Raw genomic sequence first — 25871 nt, forward strand, 5'->3', positions numbered from 1 at the left:
AGCCCTGAAAAAAATCATTTTAGTACTATCACCTAAATCTTTTTTGAGCACAATATTACCAAGCAACCTACTTCAAGAACATATTTTTGAAGTACAGATCTCCCCTGTGATCCAAAAATAGAGCTTTCCTATGGAAACTTTCGTAAGCCAAATGGCAAGATTAATTAATTTATACAGAAAATATCTTGAGCATTCCCAGACCCCAAAAATCACCTCAGGCTTTTCTGAACCTTAGGACACACCTTGCTCATGGACGCACAAACAGCCTGAGATCAAGCCCAGATGCTCTCGGCCACAGCTCAGAGCTCAGGAGAGGGGATGCTGAGAGGCTGAGCAGGGTTGCGGGGGCGGGGGCACGGCGGGGCCACTCTGGCCGCTCAGGGTGCACCTGCCGCTCCCACAGCTCACTGCAAAACCAGCACTGAATGCTGTTTGTGCTTCTTGCCTTTTTTTGTAAAAGCAAAAATCCTCTTTGGGTTTTTTTCTTAGCAAAAGCAGGTACTAAAGTAGGTCTTTCATAAGAGTGAAGTGGTGTGTCGTGAGCTTTCGAAAAGTGGGGGACACCTGTAGTTACAATGTTCACATTCCAGTTACTAAAATAGTTAAAATATCCTTTAGGTGAAGAAAAGAAATGAAGAGAAGGTTGTTCTTTATTGTACTGGCTTTTTCTCCAGTGTTCAGTTCTGGAAATTATGACATCTTCTTTATTCACTGAAAAATGAAAATCCTTTCTGAGTACAATAGAGAGACCACCATCAAAGCAATAGCTTTTTACAGAAACAAGGAAGTGCAGAAAAAGGGAACATTAGCTATTTGTAGGAATTGGCAGGAAAGGCACCTGGTTATAAGGCCATTACATCTTAAAGCCTATTATCTTTATTCTTCAAATTGATTTAAGTTTCCAGGCATTGCAAAAGAATAGAATCTGAGTGGCAAGGTAAATTCCAAAGTATTCTTTTCTCTCCTACAGTATTAAGTCACAGCTAGCAAATAAGGCATGGTGGTTGAGTCTCTGAATTTATTTTAATGAAAATTAAGCCCTCATAAATCGACAGAAGTATTTTCATCGTGCAGACTGTCCCAGAAGTAAGACCGGCTCTCCTGTATTCAGGAGACATGTCTGCTGAGTATCGCCATCTATAGGAACTTCTTAGTTACTGCACTGGGATCCACTTACGCAGACGTAGACACTTCCTATTAAAGAAGAAAATCCTGCAAAAGAATAGTTGAGAACTACAGCATGAATCTCAGATGGTCCTCCCTTGCCGTGGGCCCTAACGCACAGATGCAGAATGCTCACCAGTGGTTGGTAAAAGCCTTGCTCTAAATGCCTCTAGGGTTAGGGTTTAAGCTTTGCAGGTCAGTGTTGGATAAGAGTGTCTTAACAGTGCTTGCTGGACACTGAATGAAAAAGGCTAACTAGGAAATGCTGTCTCTGGTTTCCGTTTATAAGTACCCCAACAGAAATGTTGAATAAGGCCCTGCCACTGACAGGTATGAATTTAGAAGTTCAGAGCAGTTGATTAGAAACTAAGGTCTGCTCCGAAAAAATGCTCTTTGAACAGAGTCCAGCTTTGCACTTTCAGAAGGGGCCTCACCAGGACAAAGATGTGGAGTGATTTTCAAGGCACAGTCTTTTGGAAGAGGAGGGAAGCGCAGAGGCGGCCGGCCCCACTGGAGGCCGCGTCTGTGGTCTGTGTGCGGCGCTGTCACCTGGGCGGCCCTGAAGCTATGTTTTGCCTGCAGCCGGAAGACTTGGACCCATTCCAGGACGCTCTGGAGGAGAGAAGGTACCCGGGAGAGGTGACCATCCCCAGCCCCAAGCCCAAGTACCCCCAGTGCAAGGAGAGCAAGAAGGACTTAATAACGTAAGCATAACTCGAGGTGAAACGGCTACTCTTCCTAACTGTCCCTTTCTTTGGCTTATTTTTAAAAACCGATCTGTACATGCCTTGCCGTTTGAGCATGCGACGTTCGCAGCACATAAATGTCTCAAGCTGCCAGTTCAGCGGAGCGGGAGGCCGCGTGGCTCGCCTGCTCCCGGGACGCTCTGTGTGATGGAGACGCCTTTGCCATATGTGGTCGTGCGTTTTGCAGCTTCCCCTCAGGGCACCCAAATCCCCTCGCAGACATTGCAGCTAAACTGGAAACAATGAAACTTTCTTAAAGTTTTTCTTTTTTTTTAAACATACTTACTATTTTGGCTGTTTTTGTTTTTGTTTGGTGGCAGATGTCCAACACCAAGGTGTGATGGGAGTGGTCATGTGACTGGTAATTACGCCTCACATAGAAGGTGTGACTTCATTTTTCTCATGGTGGATTCTGTCTTCTCAATTTATTGTTTTCAGCTTACCTCAACGATGCTGTCAAAGTGCAAACGTCGACTTACGTGTCAACCCGCCAAGTGCTCTATGTTGACCTATGAACGCATGCTAACATACGTGTTGTATAGTGTCTTTTATATGCAAGTAAACTACCACAATTTGGAACATTCTTCAACATTGAAACCAAAAAGCACAAATACTTTTATATTATTTTCAAAAGTTGTTTATTAACAGACACATCTTCAAAGAAGAAAGTTAATTAAACAAAAAAAAAATTCAATATACAGCACTTGCCCCATCGCTTTCTGCATTAAACTTTTTAGTTTCAGTTGTATGTTGTGTTTGTCCGGGAGCGTAAGCCGGTGGGGCGGCACTCACCTGACTCTTCTGGCCTGTCTTACAGTCTGTCGGGCTGCCCCCTCGCCGACAGAAGCATCCGGAGCATGCTGGCCACCAGCTCGCAAGAACTCAAGTAAGATTTCATGACAATCATTCTTCTAAAGATCTGTTCACCTAGTCGTAACAAAATGGAGGTGTCATGTGTAGACACAAGTGTCTTTAAACAAACCGGCTGTGCACACGGTGCCTCGACAGCACACATGACTGGGTCCTGGGGACGTCAGCCACCTTTCCGGACAGTCTCTCTGCCTCTTCCCTCTCCTTTGTCTCTAGTGCTTTCATGCCATAGCCTTTCTATCCTGAATTTTCTAAAGCCTCAGTAGTTTCTGTCCTGATACACCTGATACATGCACACGGAAGGGAAGTTGGACAGAGGTACTCAAACTTTCAGGTAGTGATTGCAACCTAAAAAGTGAAAAATCGATTTTTTAGAAGTCATTGGTTCATATGATTATTTAAAACATGGGCATTTAAATAGCACTAATGACAAAAACTCACCACGATAATAGCTAATTCCCTAAGCGTGTTGTGGTCATAGTTGCAAATACTCTAGGACAGCATCTACTCACGTTCACTGTTCACTGATGGGTACAGTCAGGCGCTCACCAGCACTCAGACACACCTCCCTCTAGCTGTCTGCTCTCCCGCTCCCCTATGCCTATAACATTTTCTATATTTTAAGCATAAATCTGATCACTTACATTTATATCATCAGACTAAGGTTTTTTTTCTTTGTATATATAGAACCACATTCAGTTCCTACGTGGGTTTTGGAAGGAGTCAGTACCAGTCCTAGAAAGCGCATGAAAGCCTTCGGTGCTCTAGTCAGAGGAGACATAGGGTGTGTATCAGGGAAGAAGGGCGAGACCTGAAAGTAGTTTCACAACAGAATGAGAACCAAGAGCCCCAAATAATTATTTTTTAATTACCTGATGTATTATAAATATCACGCCCAACTGCTTGGCTTCCATTTTGTTTGGAAACTGCTTTATTACCAATGTAGAAAAAAATGCTCCTTGGAGACCCGATTGGATTCCTTTCCCAAGGATTCCACCCCACATCCCATCCCACTGCGATAGACCAGGGCTGTCTCCGAGTATAGGGTTCTGTTTCATATCATGTCATTTTTTACAGGATCCCTGTCCAAGGCCCTAGTGCCATAGATCACCTGCTCATGTTCAGTGACCTCCTGAACTAGCCCTTCCATCACAAGACTCTTGGCGTTTTCTTCATGGCGTGTAAACACCCGGAGGGCTTCCTCTTACTTAACGGTTTTAAAGTCTATAGTGTCATCCATGCGGTGCCTAATGGACAAATAGCTTTTAGAACCTCAAAACGGATGGACTTAGCAAGAACAACTCAACCCACTTTGTTAAGACATCTTTTTTCATGGCTTAAAACCATACTTCCCTCATGATCAAAACGTGATTAACTGCACTTGGAACGTGGCCAACACATCAGACCGTGCCAACTTCCCTTTGAATTTCTTGATGAGGAATGCTTTGCAAAAGCTTGACATATATCCAGTTCCAGCAGGCCAGTTGTCAACAAGAAATAGCCTTTGTACAACTGCTATCTAGGACTGATTCTCACTGGTTAGCATCTCAACACCCCAGAGACCAGAGTAGTTTTCTGAGGGGTCTAGTTGTTGCTGGTTTTCATCTCTTGACTTTGGGCTTAGAAGGTTATGTTGACCTGAAGTTCTGAGCAGAGCCTCCACTTCTCCAGGTCCAGCACTTTCTTCTTCATTCCTTTCATCTTGGAAGGTGGTGTGATGGTCCTCGCCATCCGCATCTTCAGAGGGAGGTGGTTGGCCTTCACGTCCTCCAGGGCAGTGCTGGAGGGGTCCATTCTCTCCATCGTGTCTCTTCCTGGATGGGAGACTTTATCTTCAGAGAGGGATGGCCTTTTCCTAATCATGTTTGATCTAAAAGCCGTACTCATTTATAAACTTGTCTTTGCAACAAGTAAATCCCATTTTGATCCTTTCAGAGCAATCTAAACTTGACCAATTTTCTGAAATGGTCCATTTTTGTTGGTGAAGCTTCGAAACTATGGGTTCCAATTAAATGTCTGCTATAAAAAGTCTAATATTTAAATGACTGATTTTTGCTTGATAAGTCTTTCTAAATGGAGGAAACCATAGATTACAACATTTGTTTTCCTTTAACCTCTTGATTGATGAGACCCCTCTATTCATTACCTTTAATCTCAAAGGCCTTGTAGGTGGTTTTTCTTGCATGGGATCATAGGTTCATCCCATAAAGATCTACAGCTGCTTTCTCTAGAGTCATCACCCATGTGCCCTTATCAATAGACCGTTCTCAGAGTTTGGCCAATCCCTGCAGCAACAGCAGTTTACGTGACAGACAGAGTGACATCACACCATCCATTGTAGGTGAACAATTTCTACTTCTTCATAAAGACGTATTAGACAGGGGGTCCCAATAACCTCCAAAAAATTCTCTATGATGGAATTTTCTGGAAATGTTCCTCTTGTCACATTTGACACTGGATTTCGATAGTTGGCCATTAACAGGACATTCTTGATCATGGAAAGATGAGTTGTGCCAGATAAGCTCTTGGTCTTGGATCCTCAAACCTCTTAAACTTCCTGAGATAACACTTTGCTCCGATCTTATCCGGGAAAGCACATTTGGAATGTTCTTAAAAAGAAGTGGATAATTTTATGTCTAATTATGTACAATATGTAAACTGAAAATGTATTAAAATTTAATGTGTACATGAATACAATTCAAACTCTGGAGCTACCGCGTTCCCTGGCCCATCTGGTGTAGACAACATGGTTCAGTGGCTCAGGAGGGAAGGGGGAGGCAGTTCAGGAAAGCCCGCGCAGCGTGCAGACCCTTTCGGGTTGATGTGCCATGTGTCACATACATGTCCTGTGAACCTTCCTACCCTGCACCCTGCGGATTCCTGGCCATGACACTCACTGAGACCCCAGGCCAAAAAAACTGGGGGGGGGGGGCAGTGGATAGAATTGTTCAAATTAAAATGATTTTTTAGTAAGAACTCCGCCTAATAAGAGCTTTGACTCTGAAGGGAAGTTTCTTCTCTAAACATTTTGTTTGCTAAGATTACCTAAAAGGAGCAGCGGGAAAGAGCTTGCCAGTCACCTCACATGGTTGTCATCCTCTTTTTTGAGAAACTGCGTCCTCCCGCCAGGAGCTCTCCTGCTTCCAGATGCGCCATCGCTGTCGACACGGGCATGATGTAGGTGCTTTAGCCATCTGAGGCTCCAATTTAAGCCAAATCAGAACCGATTTCAATCAGAGGCAATTAGCTCTAAAAACGGGCCCCCAAATTGGCTTCCATTTATACTTTGGTTGGCCAAATTTAGATACCTCGTTATTATTCGGCTCTTTATCGTACCCAGCCGCGGTTCCTGCTGCTAGTGAGCTGCGTGCGGGGAAAGGATCGTGGAGGACTTCTCTACCTTTACTTCTTGACGTTTGAACTTGGGAGTCATCACCACGGGGGCGGTGGGGGCACGACGTTTGGGCTCTCTGCCCCTTAGAGAGTTTTCCTATGGATTCTGTAACCTCGAGGCATCTGTCCTAGGCATTTTCACCTGAGACATAGAGGAATTTTAGCTACAGATACCATAAAACTTTTTTTTTCCAACTTGGCTACATTTATTTAAATCAAAGAATTAAAATTTGACCTTGGTCCCCGATATTACTTTGCTCTAAAAGCTACTTGTTTCTAGAATTTGCTAGGGCTTAGTTTGCAAGGCAGCGGGAGGATTATTTATCAGGATCTCGTGGAGCTGGCTCATCCTGCCGCCTCTGTTGTTCACCACGCAGGAAGGTCACCCACGTCCACCGCGCACCAGTTCTTAGACGTAATCCTCATTTCTATAATCTCTCGCCTTCGTGGTTTACAATAGTAAATCCACAGGCCTTGGTGAATTACAGCCGCCCTCAACTTGGGCCTGGTTCCTTTAGCGGAGGGCACGCTTCCTTATCCGGAGGGGTGGTGACCACTGCGTGCGTCCAGCTTCTCGGTGACGGGAGGGACTGTGGGATGGTGGCCTCCACGATGGGGGGAGGCAGGTCAGACACCATCTTCCCCTTCAAAGAATGCTCGCAGGACCCCTTGTTTCTGTTCTCAAACTCACTCTTGTGCACCGGTCCCGGCAGCTGAGAACTCGGGTGTGGGGGCTGGAATGGGTGTGGCTGGGAAGCGGGTGCGGGGGTCACTCGGAGGGTGACTGGCAGTTTACGAGGGGCCTCTGCACACACTGTCTCCTCAGAGAGAAGTGCGGGAAGGGTTAGGCCCATTTCCCGGGTGTGGACACTGAGGGATGGGTGGTTAGGCGGTAGAGCCATGGGCTGTGAGGGGCGGTGACGACTCTGGGACCGAGGGCCCTCTCCACATAGCACTGCACCTCTGGAGATGAGCAGCGGTGTGCGTGAGCCTTGGTGGTGGAGGGTGGATGGCTGTGTTGCCGACAGCCAGACACACAGTAGCTCTCCCATCCCGAGGCTCCCAGGATGCAGTGTTTGCTCACAGCCCAGCCGGGGTTGTGCGGGCGATGGGCTAGGGACCGCTAGCCCATGTCCCCCAACGGCCCCCAGACAACCTACCCAGCACTTCGGGTGCAACAACCATGGAAGGTTTACGAGGTCTGCTCCACAGCATGTTTTTAAAATACCCTAAGAAATACGTTGTGTTACACATAGATTTTCTATTTAACCATAATAAGTAGGACTGATTTAAAATAACTTAAATACAAGAAATACAGGTAAGCACAGTAAAGCTAAACTTCTAAAATGAGAATGTTTGAGGATGGCTCCAGTCAACATACAAGCACACAACACACATGGGTGAACACACACTGATGAACACACACACAGATGAACACACAGGGATGAACATACACACAGATGACACACACATGGACGAACACGTGGGTGAACACACACATGAACACGTGGATGAACATACACATGGATGAACACATGTGAATGAACACACACTGATGAACAACACACATGGGTGAACACACACTGATGAACATACACACAGATGAACACACAGGGATGAACATACACACGGATGGACACACACATGGACGAACACGTGGGTGAACACACACATGAACACGTGGATGAACATACACACGGATGAACACATGTGAATGAACACACTGATAAACATACACACAGATGAACACATGGATGAACATACACACGGATGGACACACACATGGACGAACACGTGGGTGAACACACAGAGATGAACACACTTGAATGAACATACAGGGATGAATGCACACATGGATGAACACACATGGGTGAACACACACATGGATGAACACACAGATGAACACACATGTAAATGAACACACTGATGAACATACACGTGGATGAACACACATGGGTGAACACATGGGTGAACACACATGGGTGAACACACACATGGATGAACACACAGATGAACGCATATGTAAATGAACACACACTGATGAACATACACGTGGATGAACACACATGGACGAACACGTGGGTGAACACATACAGATGAACACACATGTGAATGAACACACACTGATGAGCACACACATGGACGAACACATGGGTGAACACACAGATGAACACATGGATGAACATACACACAGATGAACACGCATGTGAATGAACACACACTGATGAACACACACATGGACGAACACATGGGTGAACACACACAGATGAACACATGGATGAACATACACACAGATGAACACATGTGAATGAACACACACTGATGAACACACATGGGTGAACACATGGGTGAACACACAGAGATGAACACATGGATGAACATACACACAGATGAACACACATGTGAATGAACACACACTGATGAACACATGGGTGAACACACAGATGAACACATGGATGAACATACACACAGATGAACACATATGTGAATGAACACACACTGATGAACACACACATGGACGAACACATGGGTGAACACACAGATGAACACATGGATGAACATACACACAGATGAACACGCATGTGAATGAACACACTGATGAACACACACATGGACGAACACATGGGTGAACACACACAGATGAACACATGGATGAACATACACACAGATGAACACATGTGAATGAACACACACTGATGAACACACATGGACGAACACATGGGTGAACACACACAGATGAACACATGGATGAACATACACACAGATGAACACACATGTGAATGAACACACACTGATGAACACATATGGACGAACACATGGGTGAACACACAGATGAACACATGGATGAACATACACACAGATGAACACACATGTGAATGAACACACACTGATGAACACACATATGGACGAACACATGGGTGAACACACACAGATGAACACACTTGAATGAACATACAGGTATGAACACACACAGATTACAGGCAAAGGCAGGTGTGCTACTCAGGTCCCGGCTCACGGAGACGCTCCTGTACAGGGAAGGGTAACCAGAAAAGCCTTTGCTTCCCTCTGTCTCTGGAGCCCTGACGCCACCCCAGTGAGCCCTGCGCTGACCTGTGTGCTCTGCTGGCGGCTGGTCTAGCTCAGGCCCTGCGATGAGCCCCCCTCCTGGGGGTCAGCATTACACCCCCATTACTAAGCAGGTGTCCCAGGTGTTCAGATTTGGGATTACATTTCAGCAACTTCACCTCACTATATCCACACACAAACCAACCAAAAACAAAACCAAAAGCAAACTTCAGCATCTCCTTCACTTTGTGAAGTGACCTGTGCTTTCCACAAGCACAGGTGGGATCCCCCAGCAGCGTGTGACCCGCGGGCTGGGTGTTCTGTTCTTCGCCCGTGTGTGCTCCATTGTCTTTCAAGTTGTGGTGCAGGTCACAGAAAAATTCAGGGTCAAAAATCAGGCTTAGGTCATCAAAGAAAGGTCGCAGGTGTAGATTTAAGTTTAATAATCTAGACACCCTGTTTTTCACGAGTAAGTTCTCTGTGAAAAATGCAGTAAAGAGCAGAGTCCAGTCAGAGGGAGCACCGTTAATCCCCTGGGCCTCAGGGTCCTCGCCCGTGGGATGGGACGGCCCCGGGAGCAGGCGTAGGAGACATTCAGTAAGTGTTATTATCGACACCACCACCACACACAAATCCCACAGCTCTTTTTAAAATGTCGGATTTTGTGAAAAGATTAATCAGAATTCAGAGGCGAATGTACAGTTAATTGAACATTTACTGAATGACTTTATCCGTTACTTTTTATGATGTCCTGGAAATACGAACTTTAATTCACTCCAGTATCAGCAAGCCTCTCGCATAGGACGACTTCACGCGTCCTTGAATCCAAATGGGAAAAGGTCCTGCCGGCCGTGCCGTGAGGGGCCTTGGGGAGCCAGTCCCGCCAGCCGTGCTGGTGAGGGGGTCTGGGGAGCCAGCCATGCTGGTCCTGCCGGTGAGGGGGTCTGGGGGGCCGGTCCACAGCCTATGGGACTTGTGCACTGCTTACTCACTGGTGTGTCCCTACAGGATGTGTGTGTGTTGCATTCAGTTGTCACACTCTGGTGTTTAATGCACACGCCGAGGCGACCCCGCACACACCTCTGTGCTCGCGTCCCGCGGCCCTTCGGAGGGGGCAGTCTGGACTCTCCCTGAGTCTCTGGTGGACGCACAAACTGTGATCTTTTCAGGGAAACCATGAGCCGCGCTGTTTGTTCAGTCATTTATTTGTTGACAAACCTGTAATCAGTGTCTGTCCTCTAGGAACTCACAGTTGGTCTTTTAAGACAGACCAAAAAGAGAAGGAAAGCCTTCCATCCAGAGCATTCAGGTGGGAGGGGAGCAAAGAGGAGACACGGGTGGAGGGGGCAGAGACGGCAGGGAGGGCGCTTGGAGCCGCGGATGTGGGACAGAGCGAGCGCGGGGCAGAGGGCCGGCTCGGACAGCAGCAGGAACTGCGGGCAGCAAACCCCGCTCTGGGAGGGGCAGCACCCTTCGTAGTAACGAGAGGCCGGTGCCTTGTGTGGATCGGCGCGCACGTTTCGTTTTGCCATCTACCTGCGTGGTCTGCTGTCCTGCTGGCTGCAAGGAGTTGGCGATGGCCGTGGTGTGTTTGACCAAAGTCAGAACCCCTGCATCCTTCCTGGGGTAGGGATGGTGACATGCAAGGTCATCAGGACCGGCTTTGAGGTTTTTATGTGTTTCCTTGTGACAAACCTGGGGAATATTTCTCCAGAATAAGCCCATGAGGAAGGTTTTTTCCTACGAAATTTTTCTTAGCATTGCATTCCCCCGTCTTGAAATGATGACACATTTCATGAGACATCAGAAAGCACTGAATGATACCGCCTATTTCTGAACAAAGAGTAATTTGTCATCTAATCAAAGATAAAATACAAACTGTTCAAAAATTATCCTTTGAACAAATGTATGTTTTTACCTCTGGATTAGTTACTTCTCTTTATAAAATACACAGCACATTTGGAACATATGAAGAAAGGAAAAATTATTTTCCATATTATTTTTAATATTGCAGTTTTAAAGGTATTTTAAATATAGATGCGCATATGTGTATGTATAGTATGTTATTAACGTATTCACACATACATGTTGTGAATGTATATATGTTGTTGTTGTCTGTGTTGTGAAGCTAGACACGTTTCCTTTTATGAAGCACATCAAGTCATCGGAGTCCTCTTCGTATGCTCCATCTAGTCGAATTTGGCCTCTTGTCATTATTGCGAATTTGGTTCCATTTTCATCTCATCCCTGGATCCCCTGGGTGATTCTGAGTGAGAACCCCCACTTCAGCCTCACGGGACCCCCACATTGGTGCCAGACCCCCAGACCCTGAGCTGGATGAGAAGCCAGCTTCTTTGGGGAAAACCTCTGGCTGAGAAAGACTAGGTTACATCGGCCTTTAATTGTAAATTTGAGGTTTTATTTCAGTAAACACTTCACTAATTTATAGTTCCCTGGAGCAAAATGAACAAAATTGGAAATAAAGTAGATGTTCCCTTTGGGAAATTATTGACAAGGATTTTGGAGGACATTTTTTTTCCTGGCAATTTTAGGAGAGAGAACCACTGTCTTCGTTTCTTTCTTGCTCAGAAAGACAGGCTTTGAGGGGCTGATGGGGCGGCGAGGCGGGACCAGAACATCTCACAACCTCATCGGTCTAACTCTTCATTACAAAACATGATCTGTGATCTTCCAGGAGGGACAGTTCAAGGGGAACCACATCTCGTCTCTTATATTCTTCAGTTGTGGTTTTATAGGAAGAGCCAGTCCCTGGCACGAGTGAATTCCATTTTGTCATCTATATGGTGGAAGTCCCCAGGTGCTACCGGGGCTTCGTGGTTTTCTCTACCGGCAGTTAAGAAACAGAGATATGCTCTCTGCCTTCAAAGAGAGTCCATGAACCCTGGAACAGTGTAAGACGTGAGGAATCTCAGTCTTACCTGGTTTCTTTTTTAAGAAAAGAACATTCAGTGCAAATAGTTTCTAAAAATCAAAACAAAAACGTAATTTGGCTTTATGAACGAGTATTCCAGGCCTGCCCAGCAGAACTCTTTGGGGCGATGGAAATGTTCTAGACCTGCACTGTCCACCGTGGCAGCCAAGCCACACGCTCCTCCTGGGCGCTGGCACGCGCCTCTGTGGCCAGGGAAATGGACTCTCAGTGGTGTTCAGCTTGTTAATTGTAATGTAAATAGTCACAGGCATCCAGGGGATGTCCGTATTGGAAAGTGCTACAGAGCACCGCAGTCTCCAGTTATATCGTTCTTTACACATATTTTCACCATATTCTAATAAACACTCAGGAATATTTTATTCCTACAACTGAAAAGCTTACGATTTTTTTAGCATCTGGTTACTCAACATTTTTGTTTGTTTATTAAGCCATAGACAAGTGGGGTAACCTTTTTATATTGACATACAGACATCTTTTAAAATCTAATGCCACGTGTAGACCGATGAAAACTCAATATGATATAAATTTTGCAAGGTGACTCTTTTCAGAATATCTGCACCCTGTATGGACCTCAGTGTTTGGGGCGATTAGAGTAGCATTCATCGTAAGTTAGTAGAAAGTATGTTATGTTCTTTTAAAAATGTATTCAACTTTATTATTTTCAAACTTTTACAGAAATTCAAATTTGATCAAGCAGGTGTTATCAAAAGATGAGATGCTTAGGCTACCTTCTTTGGTGACTAAATAAACCTGGCTTATAATTAGCATACAGATTATTAATATTTGGGGCTTTAAAGTTGTTAGAAGCCTGTTTGTCATTAGTGTCTTAAATATTTCTCCTTCAAGCTTGCTTATGCCATTAATTAGCCTGCCTATAGCAAAGAGCTTGCTACATGGAGGTGAGCTCCAGCCCTTCCCTTGTTCCAATTATCGCTAGCGTCTGTTTTCTGAAGATGTCATTATCATGCACTTTCCACAATCCAGGACTCAGATAGGGAACTTGTACTAGCGAGTCTTCATTCTCGGGGCCAACAGAGAGCCCTCCGTCTCTGCTTTCATGCTCCAGGGCATGGGACCTTGTGCCCTGGATGTGCTCCCTTCCTGCTCAGGGTCCCCATGCGGGGGTGGCAATGGCTATTTCTCACTCCCCTGGTGTGTGTTCTTCACCTTATCCTTCTGCGGTCACATACTAGTGATATTTGTGACATATATTTTCATTCTCTTAAGAGAAAAATACACGTGATGTATGAACTCTTGGAGCACGTGTGTGCTCTTATCAAAGAGGGGACAAACGTGCTCTTAACAAGACTAGGAATTTTTAAATATAAGCCTCCGAAACTGAAAAAGTAGGGAAAAGAAATATTACTTGTCCATCATCTCTCTACTGCTTTATCAATCACAGTCGGCCTGTGAGCTTGAAGCCCGTTCTTCTGTTGAGCGTGTGGGTTGGGTCCTCCTGCTTCAATAGCTGCATCGCGCTTCTGGAGTGGGGAGGCGTTTCTATAGCTTCCATTCAACAGACAAAACAACAGCAAAGCCCCGGCCCCGCAGACAGACAGACACTGCGCAGCCCACCAGGGTGCTCTCCCCTGCGAGCTGGGACAAGGGCAGACCCTCCCAGAGCGAAATCAGCACCACACACGGGTTGGAGATGTGAAGGCGCCTTGTAAATGGGATGGTGTAATCCACAGGTGTGTACTTTATTGTATAGAAATAATAATGCGAGGATTCTTATCTAAGCTTTGAGAAATGACAGCAGGCCAAGGTCTCGTGTTGTCCGCTGTGATCTGCTTATAGACCCCTGCGGCGTGGGAGCACGACTCTAGTCCCGGCACGTAGCCAACAGACCAAGTCCCCACCCTCTGGTGCTGATACCCAGGGAGAGAGCAGGGGCACAGCCCCTACACACTTAGGGAGCCCCAGGCAGGTCAGAGGAGGAGCTGCTGGAGGAAAGTTCTGGAGTGTGAATGGAGTAGCAGCAGGGGGCAAACCCCACAAGGGCTCCTAGGACCTGGCAGGACTCCGCTCTCCATTCTGAGTAGGAGGGGCTCCCAGCAGTGGCAGCACGTGACGTGTGCTCACAGTCCATCCCGTTGCGTTTAGACACGCCTGCAGCAAGGCAGAAGCGCAGGGAGGGCTGCCGGGGGTCTTGATGACGGGCTGGGTTGGAGGTAATGCGTCAGTCCCAGTCAAGAGGATGGGGAGGAGGAGGAGAGGATGGATGAGGAGGATGGATGGGAAGGATGGGAGAAGGACAGGAAGCAGCCAGATTCTGCATGTTTTGTTAGCGGAACAGCAGGATTTACAGGAGGAATAGGACACAGGTTGAGGTCATGAGCGTGGGTGTGAGACCCACCCACAGGTGCCCAGCAGCTGCCCTCTCCTGAAACGGGGCAGCTGCAGGAGAGGCGATTCTCAGGGGACATGGGGGTGTGCCGAGTGGCAATTGTGTCTGAGGGGCCGACTGGGTGCCCCTGTGGGGTGTGGACATTTGCATGTCCCTGGGGCCCTGAGTCCAGAGGTCTTCCATGGAGGGATAGCATTAAAGCCTCAACGCTAGATTAGTGTCCAGGAGTGAGTGCAGACAAAGCAAACAGGACAGCCCTTCTCACCCCACCTGAAACGGGGCACAGCTCAGCTCCTGGTCTCCATGTCTCTAACGCTCGGCAGGAGGGGTCCAGGAGAACCTGATTACTTCCTGCAAATGAACAAGGTTACAAGATTGGGAATCCCTGTCACAAATACGTTTCCTCCAAATGTGCCCCTGAGCCCAGAGTAGAGCATCCCTCCTTCTCGCCGTTAGGGAATGCCCCTGACACCGGGCTAGCATAAGATGTTGTCAAGTTATCGACGGTGGCGGCCCTGGCGAAACTCACCACGAGTGTGTATTTGCACTGAATGATATTTCAAAAATCACAATTGTGCCCTGACTTGTGAAGGTAGAATAGGGTCATGGGGATTGAGGCAGGATTCCAGGGATGTGTTTTCTGTAATTCATCACGGAAGAGGTGCGACGAGGCGGGAAAGCCCAGCATCCTCTTTCGAGAGGGGATCCTTGGACCGGTCACGCTGAGGCTCAAGGAATGCCCTGGGAGAAGGTCAGGAAAGAGTAAAAATGAATGTCTCTCCGTGAAGACTATTTGCAGTCATGATTTGGCTTCGGGGCAGGGAGCTTCCCCAGCTGCTGCAAGGAGGTGTGCCAGGCTCCCGTGACGGCTGCCGACACTGCTGACGCGCGGAGAAGCTGCGGCACTTCGGGGAGTTGTGCCTTTTCATGGGAGAAGCGCCTGGTCTTACCTTTAATAGGAAGGAGAGGCCACAGTCCTAGACACGCAGACTGTTCATCCCGAGGATTCAGAAATCGTAACTGCGTGCTCCTCAAGTCCTGAAATAACCATTCTAAAACACAAGAATATGTGGCCTTTGTGGCACAGGCACATTCCCTTGGGATGACCTTCCTTGCCCTTCCGTCCACTGAAGCCCAACCACAAAATGAGGTCAGCACAGAGCTTCTAGACCCCCAGCTGGGCATCGCACTTCACACCCACGATCCCGTGACGCACTGGCTTCTTCCTACAGCGGCTGTGCCCTACCCCACGCTGTGGGTATTTGGTCACCTCTGTCATGAGGCGGGAGGCTCCTTGAGAGTGTGACCCAGGTCACAGCATCCATGGGGCATTTGCATGTCGTCACTGGGAAGCCAAGCCATCGAGTAAATGATGTAACGAATGAGTCAGAATCATTTGCTTGTACAACAGAACCACGAAAGGAGCCCTGAATGTGAAGGAAGGCTGTTGAGCGGGATCAGCGTGGATCGGGGCGGGGGCAGCAGGTGGCCTTCTCTGAGCTCCAGTGTCCCCCTTGTGAAGGGAGGGGATTGGGCAAGCTCACTGGGAATTAGTGAGTTTGGAAACTTTACAGCCCTGGGAGGAAAGGAGGTGACGATGGGCATGACGTCGTTGTGTAGGGCACAGCGGCCCACGACCACAGCCTCAGTGAGTGGCATCGGCCATCGGCTGCTCCGGGCACCTGAAGTCTATCCTCCCATGCCACATGGAGGTGCAAACATGGCGGCACGTGCAGAATGACCCAGCTCCAGCCTCGTTCTGCTGCCTGACACACGCCACATCACCGGAACCAGGACTGTCTGATGACTGTGCAAATACCAGAGGGAACACACACCTTCTTGGCCCCACTTTGCAGCCGAGGATCCCAGGGCTCGTTGGGAGCAGCACCTGCCATCTTTCCATTTATATCCATTTGTAGACACTCAAGCACATTTAAAACTCTTCTTAGAACAGAAACTGAACTTTACGTGTTTTCAAGAACTGGGCTGTTCGTGGACGGAGATGAGGTGCATGCTGGTTATTTGGGGCACGGGCCTCTCTCTCTCAGGACTCTGGGGGTGCGTCTGTGGTTCCTGAGTGACGGGCCCTCCCTCCCCCTCCGCTTGGCCGCCTTTCACCTCTCCTCGTCCCAAGAGCACATCCTGTGGCCCCCGGTACCCACCCCTCCATCACGGGCCATCCCGCTCCCACGCCTGAGACAGATTGAGACCGAAAAGGTTGACAGCCTCACGCTTTTCAGTTAGGGTGTTTTGGGGCCAAATAGCTCCAAGGGTACACTCTTCTCCAAAATCTCTTAACGCCCAAGGAAGTATATATTTCTATATTTCTATTCATTGGATTCTCTGTATTTGCTTGTTTGAAATGAAATGTGTGATATCTTCAGCTTAGTTTTCCTGACTCAGCAAGGCCCCCATGTGTGTGGTCAGGGCCCCTCAAAACCCCCTGGGCGGTGGGCTGGGTGAGCTGGGAGGGGGCAGGTCTGTCCCTGCCCCACGCCCGGCACCCGGGATGGCGCCTGCCACGTACTCCACACTGAGCACATCCTGAGTGCTCATCATTGAATGTTTCAGTCACTGTGATTCATTCTGGCCTTTCAGGGGGAGACAGGATTTTCTCCATCACACCTTCCTTCCCGTCAGAATAATCCCGCGGCGATGCGAGGCTTTGGCTTCTCCCTGAGCTATTTCTGCTTTTTCCCCTTTCGTGTCATGACAACAATTTCTGCCATTGAAAATGCCCATCTCTGCCTTTTAATTCCCCAGGGACATCAAATGGTGTGAGTTTTTAGGCTAAGGAGAAATAGTTTAAAGTTGTTTCATTCCAAGTATTTGGAATCTGTTTGTTTTCTTTAGAAAATTATATTCTAAATCTGGTTGGGATGTTCCGGTTGCATTAGCAGAGGCGCCTCAAACACCAGAGGTGGCTGAGCGTCTTTGGGTTCCTCAAAAACGTGCTACAGGTGACAGTAAGCACCAGGGTCTCCGGCTCCTGCAACATCTCGGGGGGGGTGGGGGATTTCTAGCGCTCACTCCTGCGGCTCGGGAGCAGAGAGCAGGCGTGGCAGCATGACCTCCAGGCCTCCTCGCTCGGGACCCCAGCCCGGCCGCCCACTGCTGGGCAACCCTCTAAGGGACTCACCTTTCCAATGCCACCTACAAAGTGGGGTGACGCTGATACCCCTCCCCCCCGGAAGCTCATCGCAAGGATTCATGAGTTTCTGTTTCCAAAGTGCTCAGAATAGCAGCTGGTGCCCAGAAAAATCAATGCAAGCATTTGTTAGTGAAAGAACAAGGTCTGAGGCAAGACAGTGGCAGGAACCAGCCTGTGGCAGCATGGTGGGTCGGCCCAGGGGCCTCAGCAGGAATGAGGCTGACTGAACAGGGAGAGGGAGGCCCGGAGCAGAAACACACTGTCAACACCTAAAGCCTGACCCAGTTCCAGCAATGAATGAATGAAAGGAAACTCCTCATATTGGAAATTCCAACAACCAAGATCAAAATATTTCAAAGATAAAAGGATTCCATCTTCCTAATATGTCTTTTTCTCTCTCTTGTCTAATATGGTACAATTTTAAAATACTTAGATCAGACTTGCAAATCAGCCTTACAATCACCCACTGAAAGTGTCCGTCAGCCCATCAGACTCCTAGCGGCTCGACCCCCGTCTGCGACTCCCACCTCGCCTCCCCACCTTCCGTTCTCCCAACTGGCATATTTTGATCACCCCAGTCTCTGTCGTTTCCTTACTTTTCAAACTGTCTTGAATTCCTGCTTCAGTTCTCTTGCCTTTTTTGGATGACACGTGTTTTAGGATGAGAACATAATAGAAACAGAGGCATTTTTTATTCAGTGAGAGCCGTTATGGGTCAGAGCTGAGCAGGCGGCATTGAGAAATGCACTTCTCTCTCCCGCGTTCCTAGATCCAAGCAGACCACACACCCGACTTCTCAGGTGCCTATGACACCCGATTAGATTTCAACTTTCCTGGCCACCCACAACTGACAGCGGCACAAGGCTGTGCCCGCGTCACCTGGCTGGTTAGAATCACCCTGTGCAGCGTGCACGGCTGTTCTTTCTACAAATCCTGTGTCTCCCACAAAAGCCATGCCGGCCACGACCTCATGTCAGCTTCAGGGGGGCCGCAATGTTAGCTTCCTGCTCACGGGAGTGACGGTTTCGGTGTGAAGCTAAAGGCTCCGGGTGCGTTAAGAGGAGCAACCTGTACCGGCCCTTTATCCACACCCAGTTCTCTGGGTACAAAGCCCACATTCCAGCAGACATTTCCTGGTCCCGGCTCCAGGTGACCGAGACAGGTGCACCCTCGGGCCGGGTGGCAGTGTGGCTGAGCAGCAGCGATGCAGGAAAAAGGACATGGGATTTGGGTCTGGGGTATCATTTCAGACCCTTTCCCCTCCCTCACTGTGTGGCTTCTGGAAGCCACCAGCCTTGTGAACTTCAGCTTTCTTATTCAGAAAAAGCAACAGTAGGACATGGGCCTCACAGGCCTCTTGGGGGGTAGAGCCAGCAGGGGTGGGGCAGAGCTGGGCGCTCAAGACCCCCATTCCACAGGCCTGGACAGGGGGGTTAGACTGAGCGACTTTCCCGAGCCCACAGAGCATCTTCACCATAGGCTGAGCTAGAAGCCGGTCCACCCAGGGCCTGGCCTCTGCCCCTCCAGCCGCTCTCACGCACACACACCCGGATTTGTAGATCACTGCCCGCGGGCAGCCTTTGGGCTGGAGGGTAAGCACAGAGGAGGACTCAGTGTAGACACCAAAGTCATCCAATTCTCAGTTCATCGAAATTACGGCTTTCTGGTGAGGCTTACTCACTCACCTGGGGAACGATGACCACTTCCAGGAGCTGGGCCAGCTGCTGGTAGAGACCGTCCTGTCTGCAGTGGCCCCTGCCCTACTGGCTTCCTCTGAGGCCCACGTCCCGCCCTTGCGTTGTCCTTCTGCGGAGACTGTGTGATGCTTCAAAATACAAAGTGTGTCCCTTCAGCAGCAAACAGCAGGGGCAGGGCGACTGGTGCAGTGAGGCCAGCGGAGAGGCACCGACCGCCTGAAACCCGGGGACCGCTGGAGGGAGTGGGTCTCCGGGTGCTGGAAGCCGTTCCCTTGTGAGAGCTTGGAGGAGGGTCTGTGACTTCTAAGTGTAAGGATCGCGCTTCGATTTCAGCCTCTGAGCTGCCGTGCACACAGGCGAGACTCCGAGGAGAAACAGCCCCATCCACATTGCTCATGTGCCGGAGGACCTAGGGCTCATGGCGGACGGGACCCGCTGGCCTTGTCTAGTACTGGAGGTTTCTGCTGGTGCCCTGGTCCAGGAGAAAAGAACATGCTTTCATGCTCTTCCAGGATGTGTGCTTTGGTCCAAAGACAACCGAAGAACGAGGCAAGGTTTGGGGCTATCCCACAAGTTCCCGCACAGAGTGCCTCCGTCGCCACCAGGACACGGCAGCCGGCTCTGGGGGGTCCCGGGAGGTACGCAGACCCTGTGGGGCTGTCTCTCTGGGGCCTTCAGAATGGCAGGGCTGTCATGACCTCTCTGTGCCCATGGAGAGCAGGGAGGAGAGGAGGGAGCAGCAGGAGAGACCAGTCCCCACGATCCCGCACAAGAGGCCTGAGGTGCCCCCTGCTACTGGCAGGAAGGGACAAAGAGCACGATGATCCCTGGGATTCTTCCTAGAAAAGGAGCTGGTCTGCTGTGGACCAGAAACAAGTTCAGCGAACAACCTCGGTGAAGAAATTCTCAGCCTCGGCAAGGACTGGCCTACTCGTGGACAACAAGAGCCCTCCGTGTCTGACTCCTCAGCCCGAGAAACTGAGACACAAAGGCTCGTCAGCACTTCCAGCAACCAATTTTACAACCAAAGGATGGAGTTTATTTATTTTTAATATTCTTTAAATTTGAAGACCTTATTGGGTCAACATCACTTTTCCTGATAAAATAAATGAAAATCCTTGTGGTGGGATGAGGAGAACACGGTCTCCACATTCACACAAATTGAGCCACATCCTGCTTTGACCACTTACAAACTGGGCAGCCTGGACTAGTTAGGCTGAACCTAGTTACACTGAACTAGTTAGCCTGGACTAGTTAGCCTGGACCAAGTAACCTGGACTAGTTACTTGGCTTTTTATGACACCTGATCTTTTTATCTCTACAACTGGGAAAATAATATCCGTCTTCTCCATCTGAGGGAAGGACGACGTTTGAGGCGTTAGCGTGTATGAGCCTGACACTGTGCCCAGGGAATCACATGGACCCATGTGATCAGACCAGAGAGAGAAGGGATAGCGCCAAGTACTGGCAGCCGCTCAGTGCCCCTTGCCTGTGGGAGCTGAACGCATTCCCCTTGTCCCTGAGAGTCGGGCTCATCTTGGAGCCTGTGGGCGCCAGGAATGTAGTCCTGTCTGTTACACGCGTGCACACACATACGCACACACCCCGCCAGGCATGAGGAATGTGCTCAAGCTTGGGAGAGGGCCGGACGCAGGTGCAGAGCTCGTGACACCCTGCGTGCTGCCTTTGCCAACAGGCCGCACTGTCTCCCCTAGACCCTGTCTTTAGGATGACATGGGCGGGCAGTGCCACGGGGGCCCATGCCCAAGGGCTCACACACATTACTGGGGTTCGTGCTTTGTCTTCGGTAGCGCGTAGCAAAAGGACACTGGCAGCACCTGATTCTGATCTACGTGTTAGGAACCCCGAATGCATCGGTGTGACTCAGGCTCTCCCGGGTGACCCAGGGGGCATCCTGGCCGCAGGGTGGCCTCCCGGGGCCTCATGAAGCTCTGAGGCTGGTGTGCGAATCCAGACGGCTCCCTGGTGGGAAACCATTCACTGGGCCTCCCCTGCTGAAAGGCCTGCCCTGCCCTCCCCCACCCTCTGCGCCCTGCTGCTCAGGGTTTTTCCTGCACATTATGGAACCTGCAGCACTGGGTTGGGGGGAGAGAGATGATGGGTTGCCATGGCAACTCACTCCTCATCCCGAGCCCCTCTTAGAGTCAGGGCTTCGTGCTGCCGGGGGTGGGAAACATCCTCCCTGCCCTGCAGGAGCCTCCGAAGACCCCCACCCCGGGCAGTGACACTTGTCCTGCGTTCTGGGCCCATGGATGGGCCCCCAGAGACCTTTCCACACAAGGGCTAATGAGACAGAAGATTGAATGACTGCCAGCTCCATGATCCCTCAGAGATTTCACAATTATAAAAGTTTTCTTGTTTTCTCTCTTCCTCTTTTCCCTTCCTTCCTTTTCCAGAAGATCTTTCCTATTCCTCTTTATAGCTTACATAACAAAAATCGTTTTCAAATGTGATTCTTTTCCTAAGAAATGCCTTTTTGGTGTTAGGCAAGTGAAGTTTCCATGAAAATTCACTCTGGAACAACCATATTCTAAAACGATTTTCTGAAAACTCAGATCCGAAGTTCCTTTCCATTAAATACAGGTAGATAACTGTATCAGCAGACCGGTAGCAGGATTTGCCAGGAGGACTCTGCACGGGCGCATTTGTTCGAGGTAAAGCACTTACGTAGGCAGGGAGATGCGTGGACAGTGAGCCGAGTGCGTGTGGCCCGTGAGCGCTCCTGTGCGGACCTCCAACCACGTGTGCCGGCAGACCGCGAAGACTGCACAGGGTCCAGGAGAGCAGCGCGCAGCTCGAGGCCCGCCCTCCGCGACAGCAGTGATGCCGCCAGCATCACAGCTGTCACCTGTCATTGCCTGACTTCCCTGTCCTACCATCTGACCCTCCTGCTTTCTCTCCGTGGGCAGATGGCCATACGCTTGAGGACAGGACACTTGTCCCGACGTGGTGGCTGGGAGTCGGCAAGGCCTGACTCGCTCGGACCAACCTCAGGTGACGGAGGAAACCACCCCGTCTGTATCTCGGTGCCCAGATCACCGTGCACCAGGGCACGTGTACCCGTGCGTGGAGTGCTTGTATGTGTGGCCGACCAGGGTCGGTGCAGGGTGTGCCTTCCTACCAGAGCCCGTGGTCTCCTGGGGAGACCCCTCCCCATCCAGCGACTGCGCCTGGGCAGGGTGAGGACAATCCTTCCTCTGCTCTCCCAGGGAACCTGCTGTGAACAGTCCCGCCCCTCCCTTGCCTTCGGACCCGCCGCCAGCCTCTGCCGAATGCCTGCACACTGCCCTCTTGCCCTGGCTTTTCTCTTTCTCCCTTCCCCATTTGAAGGGGCTTTCTTCTGTAGAAGATCCTCCCCACTGGCCCCCACGGGGACCCTAGGCTGCTCCTTCCACAAGCACTGCCTTCCCCTCTGCACCTGCGACCTATTCCCTCAGATCACACAGGAGGCCAGAATTCCACAGCGGGCTGAGAGTCGAGCCCCTCTGCCACTTCCTTTTCTGGGCAGCAGACCAGTGTCTCTGAGCCTCTTTTGTCTGTGACACTGGGCTGATGGGGCAGAACCCAGCACCCAGGGTGCTTGTGAAGAGTAGGTGTGTCAGTGGCGACCTTAGGGGCCCACGGCGATTATTGGCTCTGACGGAGTGATTGCCGAGGGCCTGGGGAGTCACCACTCAGTAGGAGGGGCTCTCCTCAGCCACCCTCCCTATGGAGCTATGGGGCACACACTGCACCCTCTGGGACTTCAATTGGTGCAGGACCGTCACCCATTTCTCTACGAGACGGGGGAGAGAAGGTCAGCAGTCAGATCTCCGTGAACTAGCCGTCTTAAAGCTCGAAATGTGTGGCTTTGGCTCTTATTCCTAGCAGGAAGCTGAGTGCTGGTGGGCAAGACCATCCGATACTATGGGTTTTGAGGCCGGGATAGGTAAGGTACGAGCCCCAGGCAAGCGCAGGCCAGCTCGCTGGGCACTCAGCCTCTCTCACCGCTGCCTCCAAATCAGGCTTCCTGCACGGGTAGGGCTGTGCACACCTCACCTTCTGGACAGAGTCCCCCCTAAGCCCCCAGCCTGCTCCCTACATGCAGACACACAGCAGCCCGGCTGCTCGGCCCACTGACAGCCACACAGGGTCCTCAGCCTGGCCTCCGCTGAGAGCAGCCGGGGGGCAGCACCCTGGGGCCAGCAGAGCCCCCACTACCTGGGACAGGGCTCCACTGTAACCCTAGCTGCAGACATCCTGCTGAGAACAAGAAGACATTTAGGACAGGCCACACTCGGTGCCACACGCTTGAGCTCTAGGGCATCTGCACCAGCTCTGTGGACCTCGGGGCCTCATCTGCTACCAGAACACCAAACAGCACAACCACCACTCCAGGCAGAAAGGACAAAGCCACACAGCCCCGCCTCCGTCTATGGCACCAGACTCTGAGCCCAGGCACAGGGGTGTCCCAGGGCTGGCTGTGTCACCGCTCAGGCCCCGCCCGCCCTCCCTGAGCCTGCGTTCAGATGAGTGAGTGACACATAACCCGAGATGGCACCTGGGGCTCCAGGCGCTGAGCTAGAGGTCAGGCTGGAGCACAGCGGGCAAGCGAGGAAGGTTCGGGGTGGGGGGGTCAGAGGGGATGGCACTCAGCCAGACGCAGTGCTCAGCTTAAGCGGTTCGGGAAGGCTGGCTATACCTGCTGACAGAGGAGACCCCTCACGGGGGTGGAAGGCTGGTGTGAGAACGTGGGGACCCTGGCACAGGGCTTTCCAGGTGGCCCCGGGACTGTCTTTCCTGCTGGGAGCGTGTCCGCTCTCCTGCAGAGACGTGGGGGCCGCAGAGAGGAAAAGATGGACAGTCTCCCTGAGGGAGGGACACCGGCTGCCCGCTTGGGCTGCCTCAGGCTGTGGATAGAGCCCAGGCCCTCGGTCCTGGGAGGACTTTGGGGTGGCCACTCGCAGGGGCCAGCCCAACCTGCCCTAGTGACCCCCACTGCCGGTGGTCTCCTGACTTGTTCTTGAGCATGCAGGTGTCGGGGTGGGACCCTCCAGGAACAGAGCACAGTGAGAAGGCCCTTCCTGAAAGTGGTCCCAGCTCCTTAGGGACATTTGGGGCAAGTGTCCCTCCTCCTTTCCCATCATGAGGGCAGCAACTTTGGTTCCTGCAGTCTTCTCTTTTCCAAGCTAAAATCTTCTAATGCTTTGTTAACTTTTTTCTCAAGTGACATGGTTCTAGTCCTCTTGCCCTTGGTCACTGTGTAATGTACTGGAGAGTCACTGTTTCTGTCCCTGCAGGAGTCAGGGCACAGGACTGGCTCGTGGCGGGCAGTGCGTTGCTGCAGCCCACGTCCCATCATGAGAGGAGGTCTGGCCCACAGGCGCCAGCATCTCGGGGCAGCCACGTGTCCCTCCCGTCTTCGGCATCCATGTGGTTTATCACAGTTTGCTTCTCATCTTGTTTCTGCAGCACATCTTTCTCTCTTCGTTCTGTCTCTAAACTTGCTCTTTCAATGAAGCACGGATAGGAAACGCCCTGAACTTCCTGGTGGGGGCCGGGTGTGGACGGAGCGGGCATCCTTCGCTCATAGCCTCCCAGGTGTCCCCTCCACAGACCCATCCTTGCTTCTTCTGGTCCCTGATCTTCAGCAAAGGCTTCCAACAAGCAGTGGGAGTCTCTGGAGGAAACGGTCTCTGGTTTTCTCCCTAAGAGGTTGAGGGGTTGGGCCAAGGGCAGGCTCTGTCATTGTGGGGTCTCCACTGCAGGACACGTGTGGCCGGGCTGCCGTGCTCACAGGCACTGCGTGTCCACCCCCACCTCTGGGCCCCCAGGACCTACAGGAGCTACAGGGTCTTTTGCGGATGCCTGCGCTGTTCCTCGGCCCCTTCCTGCTGTCCTCCCCTCCCTCCTGCCTTGCTCTCTCCGTCTGGACTTGGTGTCCCCCATCTTGAGCACTTGCTGGCTCTCGTCTTGTCCTCAGCGGAAACTATGTGCTTGGCAGATTCTGGAACCAGCACCAGGGTCCACTCTTGCAGCTGCAGGGTGTGGGCACTGAGCCCCTTGGCTCTCTGGTCAGCCCCTCATGATCGGAGGGAAACCACACAGTCAGTGGACAGTGTGACTCTTAGAAACGGCTCTGGCTGTGTCCTTGGTACAGAAGTCTAGAGAAATTTCATTTCCCTTTCCTGCTATGCCCTTCACTCTGCCCATTTATGAGACAAAAGGGGTCCTTACAGCTCAGTCGCTAAAGATACAAGCAGCTGAACAGGCGAGCCCTGTCTTTAAGCACACATGAGCCCGGCGTGAGGGGCACGCCCCATGGCAGCTTCGTAGGGCAGGAGCTCCTGGTAACAAGGGGACGTTTACGAGGAGTCTCGCTGACTGTGGCAGCACCGGGACCCAAGACAGGGCTGTTCTCCTCTCGGCTCGGCGGCTCTTGGTACACATTGAAACAGTAGACACCACCTCTTTGGATCTGTCT

At 50.6% G+C, this 25871-nt stretch overlaps 1 protein-coding gene across 4 annotated transcripts in view; it reads left to right on the top strand.

Moving 5' to 3' along the window:
• The window catches only part of MYT1L (myelin transcription factor 1 like), a 140525-nt gene that overhangs the window by 72493 nt on the left and 42161 nt on the right, over window positions 1-25871 (top strand). For all 4 annotated transcript variants that reach the window (XM_044379499.3, XM_044379506.3, XM_044379502.3 and 1 more), the window contains exons 13-14: window positions 1747-1868; window positions 2728-2796. In XM_044379499.3, the coding sequence (XP_044235434.2) occupies window positions 1747-1868; window positions 2728-2796 (191 nt within the window). The remainder of the gene's footprint in view (window positions 1-1746; window positions 1869-2727; window positions 2797-25871) is intronic.

Source organism: Ursus arctos, unplaced genomic scaffold, assembly GCF_023065955.2.
Source record: "Ursus arctos isolate Adak ecotype North America unplaced genomic scaffold, UrsArc2.0 scaffold_8, whole genome shotgun sequence".
In the NCBI taxonomy this organism is placed as follows: Eukaryota; Metazoa; Chordata; class Mammalia; order Carnivora; family Ursidae; genus Ursus; species Ursus arctos.